This window comes from Rana temporaria, chromosome 2 (assembly GCF_905171775.1).
Source record: "Rana temporaria chromosome 2, aRanTem1.1, whole genome shotgun sequence".
Classification (NCBI taxonomy): domain Eukaryota; kingdom Metazoa; phylum Chordata; class Amphibia; order Anura; family Ranidae; genus Rana; species Rana temporaria.
Window position 1 is genome coordinate 270,691,432 of NC_053490.1, and position 22,044 is coordinate 270,713,475.

Consider the following 22,044-nt stretch of genomic DNA (forward strand, 5'->3'; position numbering starts at 1 on the left):
GAAAATACGAACAGACAAAGGATTTAAAAAACGGAATGAAAATCGTTCGTTATAGATGTCATTTTCGTTCTTTTTTGCTTTTTCAGTGTTTCGTAGTAAGATTGTCCAATCATACGTTCGTATTTTCGCTTGTTTGTTATTTTGCTTATTCGTAATTCCGTAATTTTCGTATTTTGGGTCTTTCAGCTTTTCGGATGTTTGAATTGATACGAATGTACAAACACTAACAAATTCGCGTGAAAATCCATTTGTTATGAACGGGAACGCACATGTCTAAAAAAGAGGCCACTCTGGGGTTTCCTTTATTTGCAGTGATAGTTTATACAGCAATTAGTGGTGTTCTTTAGATATTCATTAATTTATTGTCTGTTTCTATGTGCATTGCTATTTTATATCTGTGATTCCAAGTTGTTTATTTAATTACCTTAGTAACTGAGTTTTGGCTGTTTACCCAGGACTTAGTTGACTAAGACCCTGTTACTTAACCCTCCTATTGTGTAATGCCTAGTACACACGATAGGATTTATCCGCGGATACGGTCCTCCGGACCGTTTCCGCGGATAAATCCTCTGAGGATTTTGATCCAATGGAGTGTACACACCATCGGATCCAAATCCGCGCCGAATTCCCATCGCGATGACGAATTCCCAGCGGCGACGTGCGCAACGCTGTCATATAAGGAATTCCACGCATGCGTCGAATCATTACGACGCATGCGAGAGATGGGTTCGGACGGATCGATCCAGTGAGTCTGTACAGGCCACCGGATCGATCCGCTGGAGCCGATTCCAGCGGATAGATTTCTTAGCATGCTAAGAAATTTTTATCCGCTGGAAATCGGTCGGCCCGAAATATATCCGCGGATAAATATCTGCTCGATCGTACACACCAGCGGATCTATCCGCTGAAACCGATCCGCGGATCAATTTCAGCGGATCGATCCTCTCGTGTGTACGGGGCCTAAGGGTCAGAACCGACCCGTTTTCAGGTTTTGAATGTCTATAAGTATCACATAAATTTGTTTATTGCATCAAGATTTTTTTACTTTGTCAGGAACCTCTATTTAAACAATGTAATCGAAAAATAATCCTTTTCACTAAATTATAAAATACTGTGGTGAAAATTAAGACGTTTATGGTGTTAGGGTCAATTCTGACCCAGTTATAAAATAGGATTATAGGACAATAATAAGTGCCAAAACTGAAATCATAAACACTCTCTCTGCTTAGTAACACTGACAGCCAATCATCTCTCAACCCTGTAAACTGTAGTTCGGGAGGGGCCTATCTCTTTGCCTGCTTGTCTGCTTCTCTAAATAAAGTAAAGAAACATAGGACCAATTTATAATATTCTATTGAGGTTCATTTTACCATTTTTTAAATTTGAAAATGAGAGGTATGCTATCAAAACAAAGGTCTAAGGGGTCACACCAAAAATATTAAAACCAATCTTTTCAAGGATAAAGAAGCCTAACAAGGTAACCAAGAGGTAAGAAACAAATTGGATGATAAATAATTGTTCAGAGGGTATTTTATGGCTGATTTAAGACACAGGTCAAAACTGACCCGTTAACATCATGGATAGTAACAGAAAGCTAACATAAGAGGAGGGTTAACTCTCCATTTGAACAAGTAAAATCATATCTGCATTGTGTCTGTGTGTTATTCAAAGGTGCATACAACATATCTGAACCTAGAGTGTCAGGAGGTCTGGAAAGTTCACAGGGTCAAAGTGGTGCAGATGAACATGCAATTTCTAAGCAACCCCCAAGGGGGCAGTGCTACAGGTGTTTAGTGAAGTGTCCATGCCTTTAGATTTGGCTATTAGCATTTTCTAACTCCAGTCTATATTACAATTGCTACGCATAGCTAGTACTCTCTATAGTAAGATAGCAAATGAAGCATAATCAATATATGAAATATGTAATTATGAAAGCAACCAGTTGTTATTGTTTTATGTTATACATGAGTTAACTACATATAGTAACACATATATTGATTGATGCTTGTTTTAGCACTTTACATGTGGTGAACTTTGCACTTTTCTTAAATTGCCTTAAATATTAAAGCCTAGTATGGTCTTCACACGAATACTAATGTGTTGTGTGTTCCTAAATATATACTGTAGATGGTCATTTCTAATGTCATTGTGCATGTAGTAAAATAATGCAAAAAGGATAGGACCATGAATTATTGTGTGTATATAAAATAGTGGCTGCATAGCATCATACTTACTATAATGGTTTATGGTATTAATGAGTCTCACTCCGACTTGTGCGTGGTTATTTGTCATAAGGACAATGTCAAATAGATCTTCACTGTCTGGGTAAAGCCGACGCAGGTGACTGTTGACAGCTTCCAGGGCCTAAGAGAAAATCAAGACAGGAAAAATACCACACATCAGAGAAGTTATACAAATCGCATATTTTCCCCTTACAAATTTTTAGGGCTGAAACTAATCGACATATTCGATTATGAAAATAGTTGTCAACTAGGGATGAACCGAACACCCCCCGGTTCGGTTGGCAGCAGAACATGTGAACAGGCAAAAAATGTGTTCGAACACACGAACACCTTTAAAGTCTATGAGACATGAACATGAAAAATCAAAAGTTCTAATTTAAAAGGTTAATATGCAAGTTATTCTAATAAAAAGTGTTTGGGGACCTGGGTCCTTCCCCAGGGGACATGTATCAATGCAATTTTTTTTTTTTTTAAATGGCAATTTTTTGGGGAGCAGTGATTTCAATAATGCTTAGAGTGAAACAATAAAAGTAAAATATTGCTTTAAATTTTGTACCTGGGGGGTGTCTATAGTATGCCTGTATAGTAGCGCATGTTTCCCATGTTTATAGCAGTCTTTGCACAAAATAACAATTCTTAAGGAAAACAAATCATTTAAAACTACTCGCGGATATAATGAATTGTCGGGTCCCGGCAATACAGATAAAAGTAATTGAACAAAAAAAATGCGTGGGGATCTCCCCAAATTCCATTACCACAACCTTCAGGTCTGATATGGATTTTAAGGGGAACTCCGCGCCAAAATAAAAAAAACTGGCGTGGGGTTCCCCCCAAAAATCCATACCAGACCCTTATCCGAGCACGCAACCTGGCAGGCTGCAGGAAAAGATGGGGGGGACGAGAGAGTGCCCCCCCTCCTGAACCGCACCAGGCCACATGCCCTCAACATGGGAAGGATGTCCCCATGTTGATGGGGACAAGGTCCCCATCCCCACAACTCTTGCCCTGTGGTTGTGTGGGTCTGCGGGCAGGGGGCTTATCGGAATCTGGAAGCCCCCTTTAACAAAGGGGACCCCCAGATCCCGGCCCCCCCTATGTGAATTGGTAACGGGGTAAATTGTACCCCTACCATTTCACAAAAAAGTGTCAAAATGTAAAAAAAAAACACACACCAAGTTGCGACAAGTCTTTTAATAATAAAAAAAAACTCCAGTGCCATCATCCTTCTACGATCCTGGTTTGATTGAAAAAAAGTTTTCTGCTATGCGCCTTCATATTTTACCCTTGTAATGTCGATTTGACCCCGCTAACAATTAGAACAGTTAATGAATGTTATATAACAACAATTTTAGAAGGAACAATTTGTTTGTGTATGGCCAGCATAAGTGACAGCAGGCACAGGTAGCACGTATCAAGATACCTGCCTATGACAAGGGCCTCTGTCATGCATAATATTATATTACAGTCCTTCCTCAAAATCAGCATTTAAGGTATTTTAAAAAAGATTTTCTTTAAATAACAATTTTGTTTAAATAACAGAAAAAAAAAACATTCTTAGAGGATTGACTGTACTGAACGTATAACCGCATCTCTGCTGTGGTTAAGACATCAACAAGTACAATTTTTAGACTAGATTAACAATCTCTATTTTAATTTCTGCACATCAGCAACGCTCAAATAATTATCAGAATAATTATTAACCTATTCTTATCTCAGAGACTTGCCCTCACCTTTACAAAGGGGAATGCTGCTCCTGGTTTAAGTGGCTCATTTTCATGGTCCAGCTGGTATCGGACATACTCTTCCAAACCCTTCTCTTTGTAGATTCGCTGTTCTTCCTCCATAAGGAACAGTGCCCGTGAAGATACTGCAATGGTGATTGCATTTTGAGGCTTTGGCTGTAAACAGAACAAAATAATAAGGCACTGTGACACATTTATGACCTATACATACAGTACATACTCCATTGTGCTATTGTACGAGGTATGTCAGGTGCAGTACGCTTTAGGTTTTAATTTTAAATGCATTGCCATTCATTCCTCTAGAAAGTGTTATTTGCTGGATTTTCAACCACAAAAGCAACAAGCAACATTTTTTTTTTAACACACAGCACCAACAACACAGGGTTGTGAAACAGACCTTACTTTTGTAGTTCTACACAACCAACTGAACAGTCAATAGGCCTGTACACACGATCGGATATTCCGACAACAGTTGTGTGATGGACGTGTTTTGTCGGATAATCTGTCTGTATGCTCCATCGGACAATTTGTCGGAATTTCATGGCTGTGCATGCTCTCAAATAGTCCGACAAACAAATGTGTTTCCGTCGGATTATTCAAAGTACAAACACACATGCACCGAACCAATGCTAACCATCAGGCAACATCAGCAGAAGTTGCCCAAAGGGTGGTGTTAAAAAGCTGAAAAACAACGTAGTTTCATGTATGTTGGCTGAAAGTTCACAGCCAACGCCCTTCAGACAAAAATACATGAATTTATCAGATGGAAGTCCGATCGTGTGTATGAGGCTTAAGGGCCAGATCCACGTACAGCGGGCGCAACTTAAATATTCCGATTTAAGTTACACCGCCGCAAAATTTCTACCTAAGTGCCCGATCCACAAATAACTTACCTAGAAATTTGCAGCGGTGTAACTTAAATGCGTCCGGCGTAAGGCGGGCCCAATCTAATGGGGGAGTCCCATTTAAATTAGGCGCGCTCCCGCGCCGAACGTACTGCGCATGCTCCCGACGCTATTTTCCCGACATGCTTTGCGTTACGTTACGCGCCGAGTTTTGTGAATCGCGACGGGTAAAAAAGAGATGCGGCGGGAAAAAAAATGTTTAAAAAAAAAATTGACAGCGACGCAGGAAAGAAGGGTATACTTTTACATGGTGTACTAAGTGTAAAAGCAGCCCTAATTTTGCGACGGCAAACTAACACTTACGGAGACTTAACGAAGGGAAAAAGCTTTGTGGATCTCTGTAAGTGCTAATTTGCATACCCGACGCTGGATTACGACGAGAAATGCCCCCAGCGGTGGCCGCGGTACTGCATCCTAAGATCCGACAGTGTAAAACTGTTACACCTGTCGGATCTTCTGCCTATCTATGCGTAACTGATTCTGTGGATCAGTCGCATAGATAGAAACAGGGATACAACGGCGTATCAGCAGATACGCCGTCGTATCCCTTTTGTGGATCTGACCCTAAGTTCTCTCTCTCATTTCTAAAACAACAACTTTACACTGAAGAAATATGCAATATGCAATATGCAGCTTACCAGTCCTTAAATGTGATGTCTGTATTACGCTTTCCCCCTGGGTGGCTAGATTCTCTCCATTGTATCTATGGGGGCAGCCTAGGGTTGCTACCTCATCCCTTAAGGCCTGGTTCACACCTATGCAGGTTGCAGTTTGCATATTTCAGGTGCATTTTGCAATACAATGCATGTAGTGCCTATGTACTTTACAGGACTGGAGCTAGTTAAATTTAAGGGTAGATCAGAGTGTAGTTAAACTCTGATCCAGATTGTTAGTAGCAAAATGCGGTCTCTGTCTCAGCTGTGAGCCCATTCTGCTGTGCTGGGGTGTTCTTCCAGCCCCAGTGCTGCAGATGGCAGCAGTGGAGTCAAGGTTTGGGTGCTCTTTTCCAGCAGCCAATCACGAGGGTTTGTCCTCGCTGTGCATGCTGGGGAGGGGTATTTATGGGGTAGACGCTATTGGTTCTGGGTCTTTTTCGTCCATTGTGGCACCCACCTTTAAGGTGGCCACATCACGGCGCCCCGGCGTTATGGCCTACCTGGCGTGCGTGCCACGTGGAGTTCCTGGATCCGGGGCCCTGCTGGCCCGGAGCATCTGAACAGCAACGGGGACCCAGTGAGTGACTGGGTTCCCACTTTGAAGATCCCAAGCTGTACTGCTGTTCGGTGGGGAGTCATTGAGAGGCTGGCGGTCCAAATGGGCCTGGACAAACCACCGGGGATCGAGGTAGCCGGACACCGAGGGATTGATCACCTGTCGGTCGGTACCTGGGCGACAAGTTGAAGGAGATCCAGACGTAACTTATTTAACCTCTTCCATACAGGGCAGTTATACACACTTCCATACCAGGCCTATTCTGGCACTTCTCTCTTACATGTACAAATCATCATTTTTTTGCTAGAAAATTACGCAGAACCCCCAAACATTATATATGTTTTTTTAGCAGACACCCTAGGGAATAAAACGACGGTCATTGAAACCTTTTATTCTGCACGGTATTTGCGCACTCATTTTTCAAACGCCTTTTTTTTGGAAAAAAATTGTTTCATGAATTCAAAAAATAACAAAACAGTAAAGTTAGCCCAATTTTTTTGTAAAATATGAAAGATTATGTTACACCGAGTAAATAGATACCTAACATGTCACGCTTTAAAATTGCGCACACTCGTGGAATGGCGCCAAACTTCGTTACTTAAAAATCTCCATAGGCAAAGCTTTGAGCTTTTTACAGGTTACCAGTTTAGATTTACAGAGGAGATCTAGTGCTAGAATTGTTGCTGGCACTCTAGTGCACGCGGCGATACCTCACATATGTGGTTTAAACGGCGTTTACATATGTCGGCGGGACTTGCGTGTGCGTTCGCTTCTGCGCGCAAGCTACTGGGGACAGGGGCGTTTAAAAAAAATGTATTTCTTTTTTTTTTTTTTACATATTTATTTCTTTTTTTACACTTTTTTTTTTTTATCACTTTTATTCCTATTACAAGGAATGTAAACATCCCTTGTAATAGGAATGTGTGTGACAGGTACTCTTTATGGAGAGATGCGGGGTCAATAAGACCCCACATCTCTCCTCCAGGCCTGAAAGCATGAGATCGTGAAAAAAAATTCACAGATCTCATGTTTGCCGTTGCTTAGCAGCCGCAATCGCGGCTTTGTTTACTTACGGGGACCCGGGCGTGACGTCATCACATCGCGCCCGGGTCCTCCGACGGTCATAGAGATGACTGGTGACCATCTGGTCACCAGTCATCTCTATGCTTCCTGCGAGCGCCGGACGATTCGTTCTCCGGGCCCCCGATGGCACGGGAGAGCCCGGAGAAGCACCGGATGGCGGCGGGAGGGGGGGATGTCCCCTCCCGCCGCCTGTAAGAACGATCTAGCGGCGGAACCGCCGCTATGATCGTTCTTACGTTGTGCAGAATCGCCGGCACAAGAGAAGGATATCTGAATGATGCCTCTAGCTGCAGGCATCATTCAGATATCCCCCCCACAAAGCCCAGGACGTCATATGACGTCCACTCTGAACGGCAGAGGTTCTTTGTGGACGTCATTTTACTATGGGCCGGTAGGGAAGTGGTTAAGGAGGTATATCTCCAAGAATTCAACCCAGAGGTGACCTGTGGCAGATGGTGTCCTTCTGAGGCTTATTGAGAGGGGTCTGTGGCAGAGACTTTCTCCCAAGTTCAAGTTCACCAAGGAGAGTCTGTGGCAGAGACTTTATCCTACAATTGTCCGAGTGATACTCCGGCTGCCAGGTCAGTGAGAGAGGCCTGTCCGGGTACACTAAACCCATTGCGGCAGGAGTGGCGATAAGAAGTGTTACATTTGGGAGCAGGACTGTTTCCTATCATTACGCCTGAATCTGCTATTCTCCTATCTTCTTCAGCTTTACTTTCCTCACCACAAGTTTACTTTTTTTACCCGGCTGAGTATTATAGAGCACAGCAAAGAGCACCTGTCTGGACATTCCTTTACTTCTACTACATGCAATACGCATCACTCACCCCTAGGAATTTCAGAGGAGCCACGAGGTAACACGCCGCCCAAAAATCCAGCAGCTCCACTGGGGGTAATGCTACACACGTTTTTAATTCATTGATTGAAGTCTATGTAACCAAAAACCATAAACCGCATAGATGTTAACATGACCCATAGGAAACCATGTTAAATGGACTGTAGTGTAGTTCTGCAAAACTGAAAACGTACAAAAAAATGCATAGTAGTGAACCTAACCTTAAAAGAAAACATATATGAATTACACAGGTTCCGAGGCTAATTTAATGCACAGAGTTTAACCACTTAACCCCCGGACCATATTTCTGGTCAAAGACCAGGCCAAGTTTTGCGATTCGGCACTGCGTCGCTGTTACTGACAATTGCGTGGTCGTTCGACGTGGCTCCCAAACAAAATTGGCGTCCTCTTCCCCCCCCACAAATAGAGCTTTCTTTTGGTGGTATTTGATCACCTCTGTGGTTTTTAGTTTTTGCGCTATAAACAAAAATAGAGCGACAATTTTGAAAAAAAATAATATTTTTTACTTTTTGCTATAATAAATATCCCCCAAAAATATATAAAAAAAATGTTTTTTTTCCTCAGTTTAGGCTGTTATGTATTTGTCTACATATTTTTTGTTAAGAAAAAATTGCAATAAGCGTTTATTGATTGGTTTGCGCAAAAGTTATAGCGTTTACAAAATAGGGGATAGTTTTATGGCATTTTTCTTAATATTTTTTTTTACTAGTAATGGCGGCGATCAGTGATTTTTATCGGTACTGCGACATTATGGCGGACACTTCGGACACTTTTGACAAATTTTTGGGACCATTGGCATTTTTATAGCGATCAGTGCTATAAAGATGCATTGATTACTTTAAAAATGCCACTGGCAGTGAAGGGGTTAACACTAGGGGGCGAGGAAAGGGTTAATCATGTTCCCTGGGTGTGTTCTAACTGAAGGGGGGGTGGACTGACATGGGGAAATGACAAATCGCTGTTCATACATTGTATGAACAGACGATAGGTCATTTTCCCCCTGACAGGACCGGGAGATGTGTGTTTACACACACAGCTCCCGGTTCTTGCTCTGTAACGAGCGATCGTGGGTGCCCGGCAGTGATCCCGACCGCCGGGCATGCGCGTCGGCGCCAGGGGCAAGCGGGGGGCGTGCGTGTCCCTATTGGCTGCTCGGCGAGGTGTCCCTATTGGCTGCTCGGCGAGATGACGTATAGCTACGTGATCTCGCCCTGCAGAGCCGACCTGCCGCCGTATAACTGCGGCGGCTGGTCGGCAAGCAGTTAATTACCACCTTAACCACAAACCGCTGTAGCTGTACATTGGCTCTTTAAACAGCTAAAGCAGGCGCGCGCTCGCCGCTGCACGGTGGGGGAGCCGATGCGCGTGGCCAGTGGTCACGATGACCTCTGGCCATGCACGATCGTGGGCACAAGAAACAGAACGGCCATTTGTAAACACACAAATCCTGGTTCTATCAAGAGAGGAGAGACAGATCATCTGTTCCTACTGACTAGGAAGAACGATCTGGCTTCTCCTCTAGTCAGTCACATCCCCCACAGTAAGAAACACACATTTAACCCCTTGATCGCCCCCTAGTGTCAACCCCTTCCCTACCAGTGACATTTACACAGTAATCAGTTCTTTTTTTATAGCTCTGATTGCTGTATAAATGTCAATGGTCCCAAAAATGTGTCAAAAGTGTCCGATCTGTCTGCTACAATGTCACAGTCCTGATAAAAATCGTTGATCGCCACCATTACCAGTAAAAAAATAAATACAAAATAAAAATGCCATAAATCTAACCCTATTTTGTAGATGCTATATTTTTTGCGCAAACCAATCAATATACGCTTATTACATACATTTTGTTTTGGTACAGTGTCGCATGATCGAGCAATTGTCAGTTAAAGCGATGCAGTGCCGTATCGAAAAAAAAAAACGCTTTTTTTCAGACCTTAACCACCATCATTCGGAAATTCTGTTCGTCTGTATGGAATTCCGTCGGAGAAAAAAACATGCATGCTCGGAAACAATTTGACGCATGCTCGGAAGCATTGAACTTAATTTTTCTAGGCTCGTCGTAGTGTTGTACGTCACCCTGTTTTTGACGGTCGTAATTTGGTGTGTCCGTGTGTATGCAAGACAGCTTGAGCGGAATTCCGTTGGAAAAACCCGTTGAAGTTTATTCCGACGGAAACAAAACGTTGTGTGTGTACGCAGCATAAGGGGAGGGGGAATTCTCCTCACTTTGGGAGTGTCGACGGGCAAAACACATCGTTTTGCTTGTCGAGTTCCTTGTGAAGCCGCGGAGGATCTAGGCGAGCAAAGTTTCCACCATTGACTAAAGAGGAAATAGAGATCATGTTCTCTATTTGGCTCGACGAGTTCCTCGTCGGCTTCCTCAGCCAAAAGTGTACACACGACCGGGTTTCTCGGCAGAATACGGCTCCGATCGAGTTTCTGGCTGAATTCTGCGGAGAAACTCGGTCGTGTGTACGGGGCCTCACAGTTCCATGTACATTGTTGCTGCACCAGTTTTACCCCCTGTTTTTGCCAATCTGCCCTAAACCTAGGTATTAAGCGTTTGCAATTGTGGGTTAGTGTTCGAGTAACGTGTCTCCATGCTGAAACCGGACCTCCTTGTTCCTCTGGCGTTTTTCTCTTCTTCTGTACACTTGTATTCTGTGGGGCAGATTCTCGTACAATTGCATGGGCGCAGCGTATGTGAGATATGCTACGCCGCTGTAACTTACTTTTCAAAGCTTTGAATCCAGAAAGAATTTGTGCCGTAAGTTACGGCGGCGTAGTGTATCTCTCGCAGTGTAACAGCACGTAATTCAAATCGGCGAGTAGGGGGCGTGAATCATTTAAATTAAGCGCGTCCCCGTGCCCAATGAACTGCGCATGCACTGTCCCTAAATTTCCCGCCGTGCATTGCGCTAAATGATGTCGCAAGGACGTCATTGTTTTTACGTGGACGTAAATTACGTCCAGCCCCATTCACGGACGACTTACGCAAACAAAATAACATTTTTAAAATTCGACGCGGGAACGACGGCCATACTTAACATTGTGTACGCCACCAAATAGCAGCTTTAACTATACGCCGAAAAAAGCCGACTAGAAACGACGTAAAGGAATGCGACGGCCGCTCGTACGTTCGTGGATCGTCGGAAATAGCTAATTTGCATACTCGACGTGGAATACGACGGGAACGCCACCCAGCGGACGCCGAAGAATTGCATCTAAGATCCGAAGGCGTACGAAGACGTACGCCTGTCGGATCGAACCCAGATGCCGTCGTATCTTGTTTTGAGGATTCAAAACAAAGATAGACGTGGGAAATTTGAAAGTACGCCGGCGTATCAGTAGATATGCCGGCGTACTTGCTTTGTGGATCTGCCCCTGTGTGTTCAATCTTGTTGTTCTCTGTGTTTATCTTCTTGCTGCGCTCTTGTATTCCCTTCAGTTCCTGTCAGTGTATCCCTTAATTTTCTGTTGTGGGGTCTCTCCACAGTATTGTTTGTCGTTTGGCTTTGCCCCCTATTCCTGCTTGTTGTGTCCATCTCTCTATGCGCTATTGCTCAGCTTCCCCCGCTGTCCTGTGCTACACTCTTGTTCTCTGCCTCCTCTCCCTAGTGCTGTAGTCTTTCCTTTAGTCCTTGTATCCTGTGTGTTGCCTGAGTCCATCCTGTGTGCTAGTTTATCCCTTTGGCTATAGACACTCTGCAGGATTTGAGTGCTAGTAGGACAATGGAGCCTACATGTGATTTAATCAGACTAATTACAGTATACTTCCCAAAACAGACTGATTTATGCAGTGTAATAAGCTAGCTATATGCAAGTTTTTTTTGTTTAATCTCTCTTTATTAAATTTTTTCTATATGCAAGTTGATAATGACTGACAGCTGTTATAGGCCAGATTTGTATTTTTTTCATAAAATACAAAAAAAAATCATAGGTACTAGCCACTATATCTAAGGTCACCCTGGGTCATCGTTATTATTGTAGCACCCTCTAGTGTGCTGGAAGTGATAGAGTTGTTTTTTTTTGGTAGGTAGGTCAATTTCCAGGCTTGGCTGGCAACCAAGCCTAGGTGTGTTTTGATCTGGGTTGGGAGCAACTCACAGCAGAGCTGGTGACTCCATCAAAAATATGTTAAAATAAATAAATCATTAAAACATTAGTAACGCTTAGGAAGTTCATGTATAGATATAACAGTTCCACTTGTGTCAATAAAAAACGCAGGATGTAGGATAACTGATAGTCCACTTTAAAAAAAGTTGTTGAAAAACCCAAATCTTTGCAGATCGAAATTCCAGATAATATTCTTATTGCTTGTATGGGAATCCTCCAAAGGTAATACACTTACCACATGTAGCTGGTGATTCACAGGCAGCATCACCAAGACCTCCCACTTCTTTCCAGAATATTCTAGTATCTTCTGGAAGGAAGAAGGAGAGGAAAGGTGGAGCTGTTTGGGGTATTCTGAGGAGCTCTGACCTATCCCCAACCTGGATTGGCAGGGGGCAGGCATCCTTAAATATCCAGGGTCCCCAGTGGAGGAGGAGTTGTTTGGGTGGAAGCTAGAGATGGAGTGCTAGGCTGTCGTGGCCTTCGAGGGAGCTTTCCAGTCTGGGAGGGGGGTGACCTTGGGTCTTCGGCTCGGGTCGGACAGGACCCTTCTTATGACAGACGGAGGTGTCCTGGACAGGTGACACGGGACCAAGAGAGGACAGCAGCAGAGCACTGCCAGACAAAGTCTCCAGGAGAGGAACAGGTCACAACCAAGGACTGGTTAGTGACACAGCCAGGAGAGGACTGAGAAATTACAGTCTGGGATGGGTGCAGAGCCAGTGCAGTGGACTGTGGTGGCATGGGCAGTGAAGAGAGGCAGCTATAGTCAGGAGGGCTGGCAGTGCCTGAAGAGGTGGTACTGGGAGCAGTAGCCATGAGGATAGATAGCACTGGGACTTTCTACATTTTTTACTACACCAAAGGGGCCCACGGTCCCTGCCTGCAAAGGACATCTAATTTAGGCCTGACTGAGCCAGTATCAGGCCTGCAAATCAGTGCTAGCTTGTCCTGGAAGTGCAAGCAAGTGATGTGCTGGAGGTGTTAAGGAGAGAAAGTTTGCAAGCAAGAGTTGTGCTGGAGCTTAAGTGTAGAGGTGTATATACAGAGACTGTGGGGCAGATCCACATAGATCTGCACCGGCGCAGCGTATCTAAGATACGCTACGCCGCCGTAACTTACCTAGGCTTAGTTTGAATCCTCAACGAATTTGCGCCGTAAGTTACGACGGCGTAGTGTATCTCTCGCGGCGTAAGGGCGCGGAATTAAAATGTGGCGGGTAGGGGGCGTGTTTCATTTAAATAAAGCGTGTCCCCGCGCCGAACGAACTGCGCATGCGCCGTCCCTAAAATTTCCCACCGTACATTGCGCTAAATGACGTCGCAAGGACGTCATTGGTTTTGACGTGAACGTAAATGCCATCCAGCCCCATTCACGGACGACTTACGCAAACGACGTAAATTTTTTAAAATTAGACGCGGGAACGACGGCCATACTTAACATTGAGTACGCCACCATATAGCAGCTTTAACTATACGCCGGAAAAAGCCGAACGGAAACGACGTAAAAAAATGCGACGGCCGCGCGTACGTTCGTGGATCGTCGGAAATAGCTAATTTGCATACTCGACGCGGAATACGACGAAAACGCCACCTAGCGGACGCCGAAAAATTGCATCTAAGATCCGAAGACGTACGCCTCTCGGATCTAGCCGAGATTCCGTCGTTTCTTGTTTTGACGATTCAAAACAAAGATACGACGCGGGAATTTTGAAATCAATAGATACGCTGGCGTAATTTTTTTGTGGATCTACCCCTGTATATAGTTTGGGTCCCGTGTACATTGTGCTTCAATCAACTGGGCGTTCCATACTCCCTTATAGCATCCAAGAAGGGGTTAAACTGGGGTAATGCGTGCAGCTGCAGCTATTACCCCAGTACCGTTTTTTAGAGCCAGCAGTTGGCTTTTTAGTGATAACAACTGATGCGGCTAAACGCTGCTTGGCTGTTATCCTAAAAGAGCAGGAGGGGACGTCCCCACTCCCGCCTCCTAAAACGGCTTTGATCGAGTCTCCTTTGCCGATTTAAAAGAAATGACAGTATTCAGAACCGCAGTTTTTGGCGATTTGAATATTTTGAAGTGCAAAAGAAGGATTTGGGGTCTTTTAGACCCCCGATCCCTCCATAAAGAATACCTGTCACCACCTATTACTGTCACAAGGGAAGTTTACATTCCTTGTGATAGCAATAAAATGATCAGAATTTCGTTTTTTTTTTAAGAGACAATGAAAATAAAATGTATTTTAAAGCGCCCCCATAAGTCGCGCCTGCATATCACACATGTGAGGTATTGCCGCGATCGTTACCTCTAACCTGGTTAGAGATTTTTAGGTACCATAGTTTGTCGCCCATCTTTTGACTTTAATAGAATTGGCTCAAAAAAGCCAGACTTGAAGGTGTCTAAATTTCCTAGATACAGCATTACTATCTTTATCAGTTGCATTAATCATTAAATTGTCTCCTTAACTTCATTGAAGATGCTGCTTAGGTCATTACAGTCAAAAGCCATGTGGCCATAATTATCATTTCACATAATTAGATTATCTTGACAGTTAAAAATTGTTTTCTTGCTTAGATATAATAGATTTTTTTTACAGCGCATCTGACATGACATACAGTGCTATCAAAGATAGTTGCGTACTTGCACACTGTTGATTAGGATTTGTATGAGTGTGCGCTGATGGCTTGTTCATTGACAGGCCTTCATAGGTATAATCCATCTCTGTGGGGGGCTGTGGGATGATGGATCAGTGCATACTACACTGTTCATCGATATACACAAGTATTGGTCACTCTAGATGGAAATAGTCACAGCAATAACACACCATAAGGCTAGGTTTCCACTATTGCGACCCCAAAGTTGCGTGATTTACAGTGCGACTTTGCAATGCGATTTTTGATGCGATGCTATGCGACCGGTGAGAACCATGCGAGAGCAAGTCCCACTGAAGTCAGAACAAAACCTTTTTTGGAGTCGCTGCAACTTGAGTCGCACCAATTAAAATGGGGACCATTGAAATACATGGATTATGACTTGTCATGCGACTTCACATGTGTCAAGTCACACAACAACTCACAGTAGTGGAAACAGAGCCTTAGGTTCCATACACACTGGCTTAATCACTGGGGAGATTCAGGTACCGCTGCGCACTCCTTATGGAGGCGCAGTGTACCGTTTTTGCCCTGCGCCCCCGCAAATTAACTGTGCTACGCTTCATTCACGAAGCAGTAGCCACGTAATTTGCGTGGGCGCTCCTCAAAAATGCCCGGCGTAAGGGCGCCTAATGTAAATGATCCCGTAGGAGGCGGGAATTATTTAAATTAGGCGCGTTCCCGCGCCGAGCGTAGGGCGCATGCTCCGTCTGGAAACTTTCCCGACGTGCATTGCGGCAAATGACGTCGCAAGGACGTCATTTGCTTCAAAGTGAACGTAAATGGCGTCCAGCGCCATTCACGATTCACTTACGCAAACAACGTAAAATTTAAACTTTGCGACGCATGAACGACGGGTATACGTAGCATTGGCTGCCCCTGCTATTAGCAGGAGCAGCCTTACGTGAAACCCGACGGACAGAAACAACATAAACTGCGTACGCAGGGCTCGCTCAACGTTGTGAATCGGCGTTAGTATGCAATTTGCATACTATACGCTGACCACAACGGGAATGCCACCTAGCGGCCTGCGTAAGAATGCAGCCTAAGATATGGCGGTATAAGGAGCCTTATGCCAGTAATTTCTTAGTGCTTCTATCCAATTTCGTTTGTCGCTTTTCAACAAGCTGACCTTCTGTTTATGTCTACGAATCTGAGTTGGAGCAAGTACACCCACGGTGAGGTTCCAGTCCAGGCTTACAGCCATCCATCGGGATATCCTGTGGTGAGTCTACTATTGGGCCATCGGCCAGCCGAGAAGATTCGAGTGGAGTCCTTCCATGCGTTTACAATCTGTTGTCGCTGACAAGCAGATCCACGTTATTCGGTAAGAGTATTCCATCTACTCCTGTTTTTACTGTGCAGAAGGTTTTTCCTAAGATGAGGATGTTGCCACACACCCCCTATTGATGGACTTTTGTTTTGTGTTTTGTTTTCATTTTTAAATGGACACTTATTCACAGGCTACTGTGATCTTATCACATTAATGCATGGTTTTCACTTGTATATTCCTTATAAGTGTTTTATTAGCGCTGCATATTTTTTCACTGTTTCTATCCAATTTTTGTCATATTGCTTGTGTAGCCGCTCACTTTATATTTTTAGATTAGCGCAGTTTTTTCTCTTTTTTACAGTCATTTCTTAGGCTGCAGTCGGCGTATCGAGGTTCCTGAATCAGGAGCATTCGATACGCCGGGGCAAGTAAGCAATTGCGCTGCGTAACTATGGTTACGCAGGCACAATTGCTCTTTGAATCTACCCCACTGCTTCTACAGCAGTTTGTATTTTTCCTGTAGAAGCAGCTCAATGTTATCCTATGTGTCCATGCACACTAGGAGGATTAGAGGCAGATTTTGAGCTCAATGTTTAGAGGCAGGAAAAAAAAATCTGGTTTGCGTTACTGATTGGAGCTTTCTGGCAGAAAATGCTAAACTCGTCTAAACTGTGTACAAAAATGCTCTATATTAGTGTTTTTTTCTGCCAATTGAACTTTTTTTTTATTATGTAGCGCCCCCTTACTTTCAGTATGGGCACTACGCTAAATCAGCCAATTAGAGGAGGTTTTCCCTCGCAAGGCATGCTGGGGAAGGGTATATCTGGGACAGGTGTCATGTGTTCTAAAATCTTTGTGGGGTCCCGGTTCCAGGTGCGGCATCCACCTTCAGGGTGCGCGCATCCATGGACCCCGCCAGCGCAGCCCACCTGGCCAAAATTGCAGGTCTACGCAAACCCTCATCCGGAGGTAAAAGAGGACCCCAGTGACTTGCTGTTGAGAGGATTCCAGGCTGGGTGCCGTTCGATTCGGGAATCTGGTGACCGGAATGCTGACAAGTACGCTTTGCTGTCACTCGGTGACCACTGGGAGGATTCGCTCTGTTCCATCCATTTCAGTTCACCTAAAGTAATTGGCCTGTGGCAGGGGCCCTAGAGCCAGGTCTGTGAGAGAGACCTGTTCCTCCCAGCAGATCCTGAGTGACACTTCGGCTGCCAGGCTTGTGAGAGAGGTCTGTCCGGAGGCACTTTACCCACTCTAACTAAGAGTGGCGACGAGTAATAATTTTGATACTCTATTGAGCAAGGACTACTCGATTAATATCCAGGCCTGATACCGCAAGGTTCTCCCTTTCTTTCATCAGCCTTTCTTTTCCTAATTGATGTTGGCCGTGTTGGCTTGGAGAATAAAGCATTGGAAAAACCTTTATTCACTGTCTGGACATTTGCTCACTGTTTTGACTCACTTCTATCACCCCTAGACACACTACAGGGTAACTTAATACGCCGACCCCAAAACAATCAGTTTTCATCGGACAAACCGATCGTGTGTGGGTTCCATTGTTTTTTCTCCCATCGGTGAAAAAAATAGAACCTGTTTTAAAATTTTCTGATGGTTAAAAAAAATCGATCGTCTGTGGGGAAATCCATCGGTCAAAAAAACACGCATGCTCAGAATCAAGTTGACGCATGCTCGGAAGCATTGAACTTCATTTGTCTCTGCACGTCGTTGTGTTTTACGTCACCGCGTTGGACACGATCGGATTTTTAACTGATGGTGTGTAGGCAAGAGTGATGAAAGTCAGCTTCATCGGATATCTGATGAAAAAATCCATCGGTCCGTTTTAATCGGAAGAACCGATCGTGTGTACGTGGCATTGGAGATTTATTCAAGTGTGAACAAGCCCTAACTATGTAAGAAGCATGTTTAATTTTTCATCACCATATACAGTATTCAGTGACAAGGTGTTTCTGTCATCTGTTACAGCTAACAAGAGATTATTCTGCTGGCTCAGTGCAAAGCTTATGAGCTATCTGAAATACGTTTACTATGTTTCTTTAAATCAACGTAAGACTGCTTGAGCAATATAAGGGGGGGGGGGGGTTTATATTCACTGCAGAGGATCAATACACAGCTTCGCCTTCAACGTACAAATGATTCTTAAAAATGAGTAAACAGACACTGAGATGCACAACCTGTCACTGGTAATATGATATATTGGGTTGGCATAAGTCTTATATTTCAGGTTGGAAAGATATTTCACAAGCTCCCTGTTTAATGCAGAGGCAAAACCATTTGCAGCCTATGGTGTAGACATATATTACTCTAAATTGTATATGTGTACTGGGATATAGAAGAATAATCCAGTACTCATCTCTTATAGACAGTGGTTCATTAAACATGGTCAGGTCAAGGGATACATTATGGTGGATCAACAGTTGAATAGAGGTGGTGGATACATTGATGACTAAGCTATACATGTATGAAACAAGCGGTACTAATTTGGATGTGCTTTATATATAAACACACATTCATGTTCACTGGCTGTATACATTGTCAAGTGTATATTTAGTTCCAGGGCCATTTTTCCAATGGGTCAGTGTCATAGGTCAGTGACCTTGGCCAGTCGCCAATTTTACACCAGCTGCTGATTCCACATTTGAAGGTCACACAGCTTTGTGCATAAGCAATCACCTTCATAAGATCTAGAGATATCAGCTTGTCACTTTCCCCTAGCTCAAAGTATAGATACTCCAAGCCTCACATACACAGTTTCCCTGTTAGTAGGCTAACGCCATCCTTTCTGAGAACTGCTGACTGAAATAGGAAATATGGAGAAAGGCGATAAGATAAAATACACTAAAAGCGATGTCATACGGTTTGTTGGGGACATGCTCAACAACTTTCCCACTGCGATGACGTTATTTTAAGCAATTTCTTGGTGAAGGAACGTAAACATCTAGTTATAAGACACATAGGATGTACATACCGATTTGGGTTTCTTGGTGGAACTTAGATTGTCATAGAAGGCTTTGGCTTCGTCCCATTTCCCTTCGGGATTTTGTGCAGGGACATGGCTGTCTTTCGGTCCTCCCTCAGCTTCCTCCCCAGAGCCAGGCAACATATTTTCAGTGCAGATTGCTGAGTCGATGGGCTTGGGTACTGCTAATGGCTGTGTGTGTGATGGAGATGAACAGTCTGACACTAGGTTCTCCTGCCTCCCTTTCTAAATCTCACCCGCTGATTGCTTTGTATATCTCCCTTTCATCTCTCCCTTTCGCTGTGTTTTGCTCTCCAGTTTTTTTTTTTTCTCAAGTGAAATTCCACCTCCCTATTTTCTTCTTTCGCTTTGGCACATCCTCCTCCTCTCTCTCTTTAAATTTTCTAGTTTCCCTTTGCCTCTCCCCTCACCAGTGACAGGTCTTTATATGGCATCCCATAAGCCCCCTGTGTTGCCTTGCTCCTGATTCTATGAAATGGAGAAGGGAGGATAAATATATACTGAGTGTAACTCCCCTGATCAGCTGAACATTTCCTCCTCTTCTCAGGCTTCTGCTGCACTGCTTCTCCTATACGCTGGACAAGAAACAGGGAGATGAATATAAAGAACATTTATCTAGTCGATGGCCTCCTGAGAGAAAAAAGATCCTCCCATAGCCTAGCAACAATTTGTTCACAATTCAGCCTGCAAATAAGTCACTGCCCAGCTTTTGCATCAATGAGATGTCATCTTGTTTATGACAAGAATACATTTGGTTATTGTATTTGTTGACCTGTAGCCTTGTGTTTACGTCTCATTTTTATTTACATCTTCTTTATGGTAAAACAGCATCTAATGTTGACATTTTTATTTTTAGGGGCATCTCGTTTTTGTATCGATGTCATTTGCGTGCAAACATGTTTTTTTCTTTTACTAAAATTGTACTGATTTTTTTTTTGCAATAGAAAGAGAAATAGAAACATTACACAATCAAGGTACGAACAAATGATATTGATGCAGTGTACAAATATGCCTCCCTATGTATGAAAGGCAATAGCCTTATAATATAGTATAACATATGCTGCAGCATAGTTCGGCTGGGCGAAGCGTTATGTTACGTCGCTTCCCCTGTGGCCACTAGGGGCGCGTGCCACCGGAGGTACGCACACGCTCTCGATCCTGGAGCCGATGCGAGTGCCCTAACTGGCGCGATGACCGCCGGGCACCTGCGATCGCTCGTGACACAGCAAGAACCGGGATCTGTGTGTGTAAACACACAGATCCTGGTTCTCTCAGAGCCGGTTCACACTGGGGCGACTCGTCAGGCGGCTCGCGTCCCATTCAATGCAATGGAACCGTTCTAATAGGAGCGACGCAAGTCGCTCCGACTTAGAAAAAGGTTCTTGCACGACTTCGGGGGCGGCTCGGGGCGACCTGCATTGACTTCTATACAGAAGTCATTTTGCAGGTCGCCTCTGAAGTCGTCTTCAGGACGACTTGCAGAGTCACCCCCGAAGTCGTGCCGCGGAAGTGTGAACCGGCTCTCAGTGGAGAAATGACTGATTGTCTGTTTATGTGTAGCCCCCTGCTCCTAAAGAAATGGGGCTATAATGTAAATTTAGTTTTTGGCTGAGCTGTAAACATCTCAGATTGATTGTATATAGTTTATTTGGCTTCTGTCTTGAACTTGGCTGGTTGTGCATTTCGCACTGTTGCCAGTAGGTGTCACTGTACCACAGGCCAGTATGAGCATTACAAGCTGAGCTGTAATGAATATCCACTTTTCCAGAAACAGCCCAGTAGGAGGTTCCTGGCTGCTGTGCATTCTGGGAGAGGGTATTTATGGGACAGATGCCATGTGCTCTAGTCACTTCTTACCTCATGGCCCTCCTGGCCAGGGTCCACATCTCTGCAAGCACTGCAAGTAGGCCCAGAAGCCTGTCTGGGACCTACTTATCCTGAGGTGGTCCTAGGCTGTCTTGCCTGCGTGGAAGAAGCCAAGCTGAGGAGATCCAGGGGAGGACCCTTTGCTGGAGAGAGCCAGGATGAAGGCTGGTCCCTCAGGAGGGCCTGGTGACTCGTTTGAAGAACTTACCTAAGCTAAACTACCCTCATAGTACTGCCGGATGGCTTAAAGGTTTTGGTACTGTGAAGCTGTTCTACAAATCTAATCAAGGTAACTAGCAACTGGCTGCTAAGTCTGTGAGAGAGACTTATCCATGAGTGCTACTGGCTGCTAAGTCTGTGAGAGAGGCTTGTCCAGGAGTTCTACTGGCTGCTAAGTCCTGTGAGAGACACTTATGCAGAAACCATACCAGTTGCTAGGTCTGTGTGAGAGACCTATCCAGGTATTCAAGGTCTGCTAAAAGAAAGCTGTTTTTGTCCTTTGGATTCAAGGAGTCCGCAAGTGATCTGCTAAAGGTATCTGAAACCTCCCCTAACCCTCTATCCCAGACCTGGGCAAACTACGGCCCGCGGGCCGTATACGGCCCGGCGGACCTTTTAATCAGGCCCACCCCCGCCGCCGAAACCGCCGCCGCTGCCACGTTAATCACCGCGGCGGGGAACATTAGACAGCGTTCGTTTGAACAGCTGTTTTCCCCCGCCGCGCATAGACACTCCCCCTTGGACGGATCTGTCCAATCGCGAGCAAGGGGGAGTCACATAGACACTCCCCCTTGCTCGCGATTGGACAGATCCGTCCAAGGGGGAGTGTCTATGGCATAGACACTCCCCCTTGGACGGATCTGTCCAATCGCGAGCAAGGGGGAGTCACATAGACACTCCCTCTTGCTCGCGATTGGACAGATCCGTCCAAGGGGGAGTGTCTATGGCACAGACACTCCCCCTTGGACGGATCTGTCCAATCGCGAGCAAGGGGGAGTCACATAGACACTCCCCCTTGCTCGCGATTGGACAGATCCGTCCAAGGGGGAGTGTCTATGCGCAGCGGGGAAAACAGCTGTTCAAACGAACGCTG

General features: G+C 44.6%; 1 protein-coding gene across 1 annotated transcript in view; it reads right to left on the bottom strand.

Moving 5' to 3' along the window:
• Window positions 1-19,702, bottom strand: part of NT5C1A (5'-nucleotidase, cytosolic IA) — a 51,833-nt gene extending 32,131 nt beyond the window's left edge. The window contains exons 1-3 of the mRNA XM_040336963.1: window positions 19,074-19,702; window positions 3,974-4,141; window positions 2,235-2,364 (exon numbers count right to left, since the gene is read on the bottom strand). Of these exons, the coding sequence (XP_040192897.1) occupies window positions 2,235-2,364; window positions 3,974-4,141; window positions 19,074-19,208 (433 nt within the window). The 5' untranslated portion in view covers window positions 19,209-19,702. The remainder of the gene's footprint in view (window positions 1-2,234; window positions 2,365-3,973; window positions 4,142-19,073) is intronic.
• Between the last annotated feature and the right edge of the window lie 2,342 nt (window positions 19,703-22,044).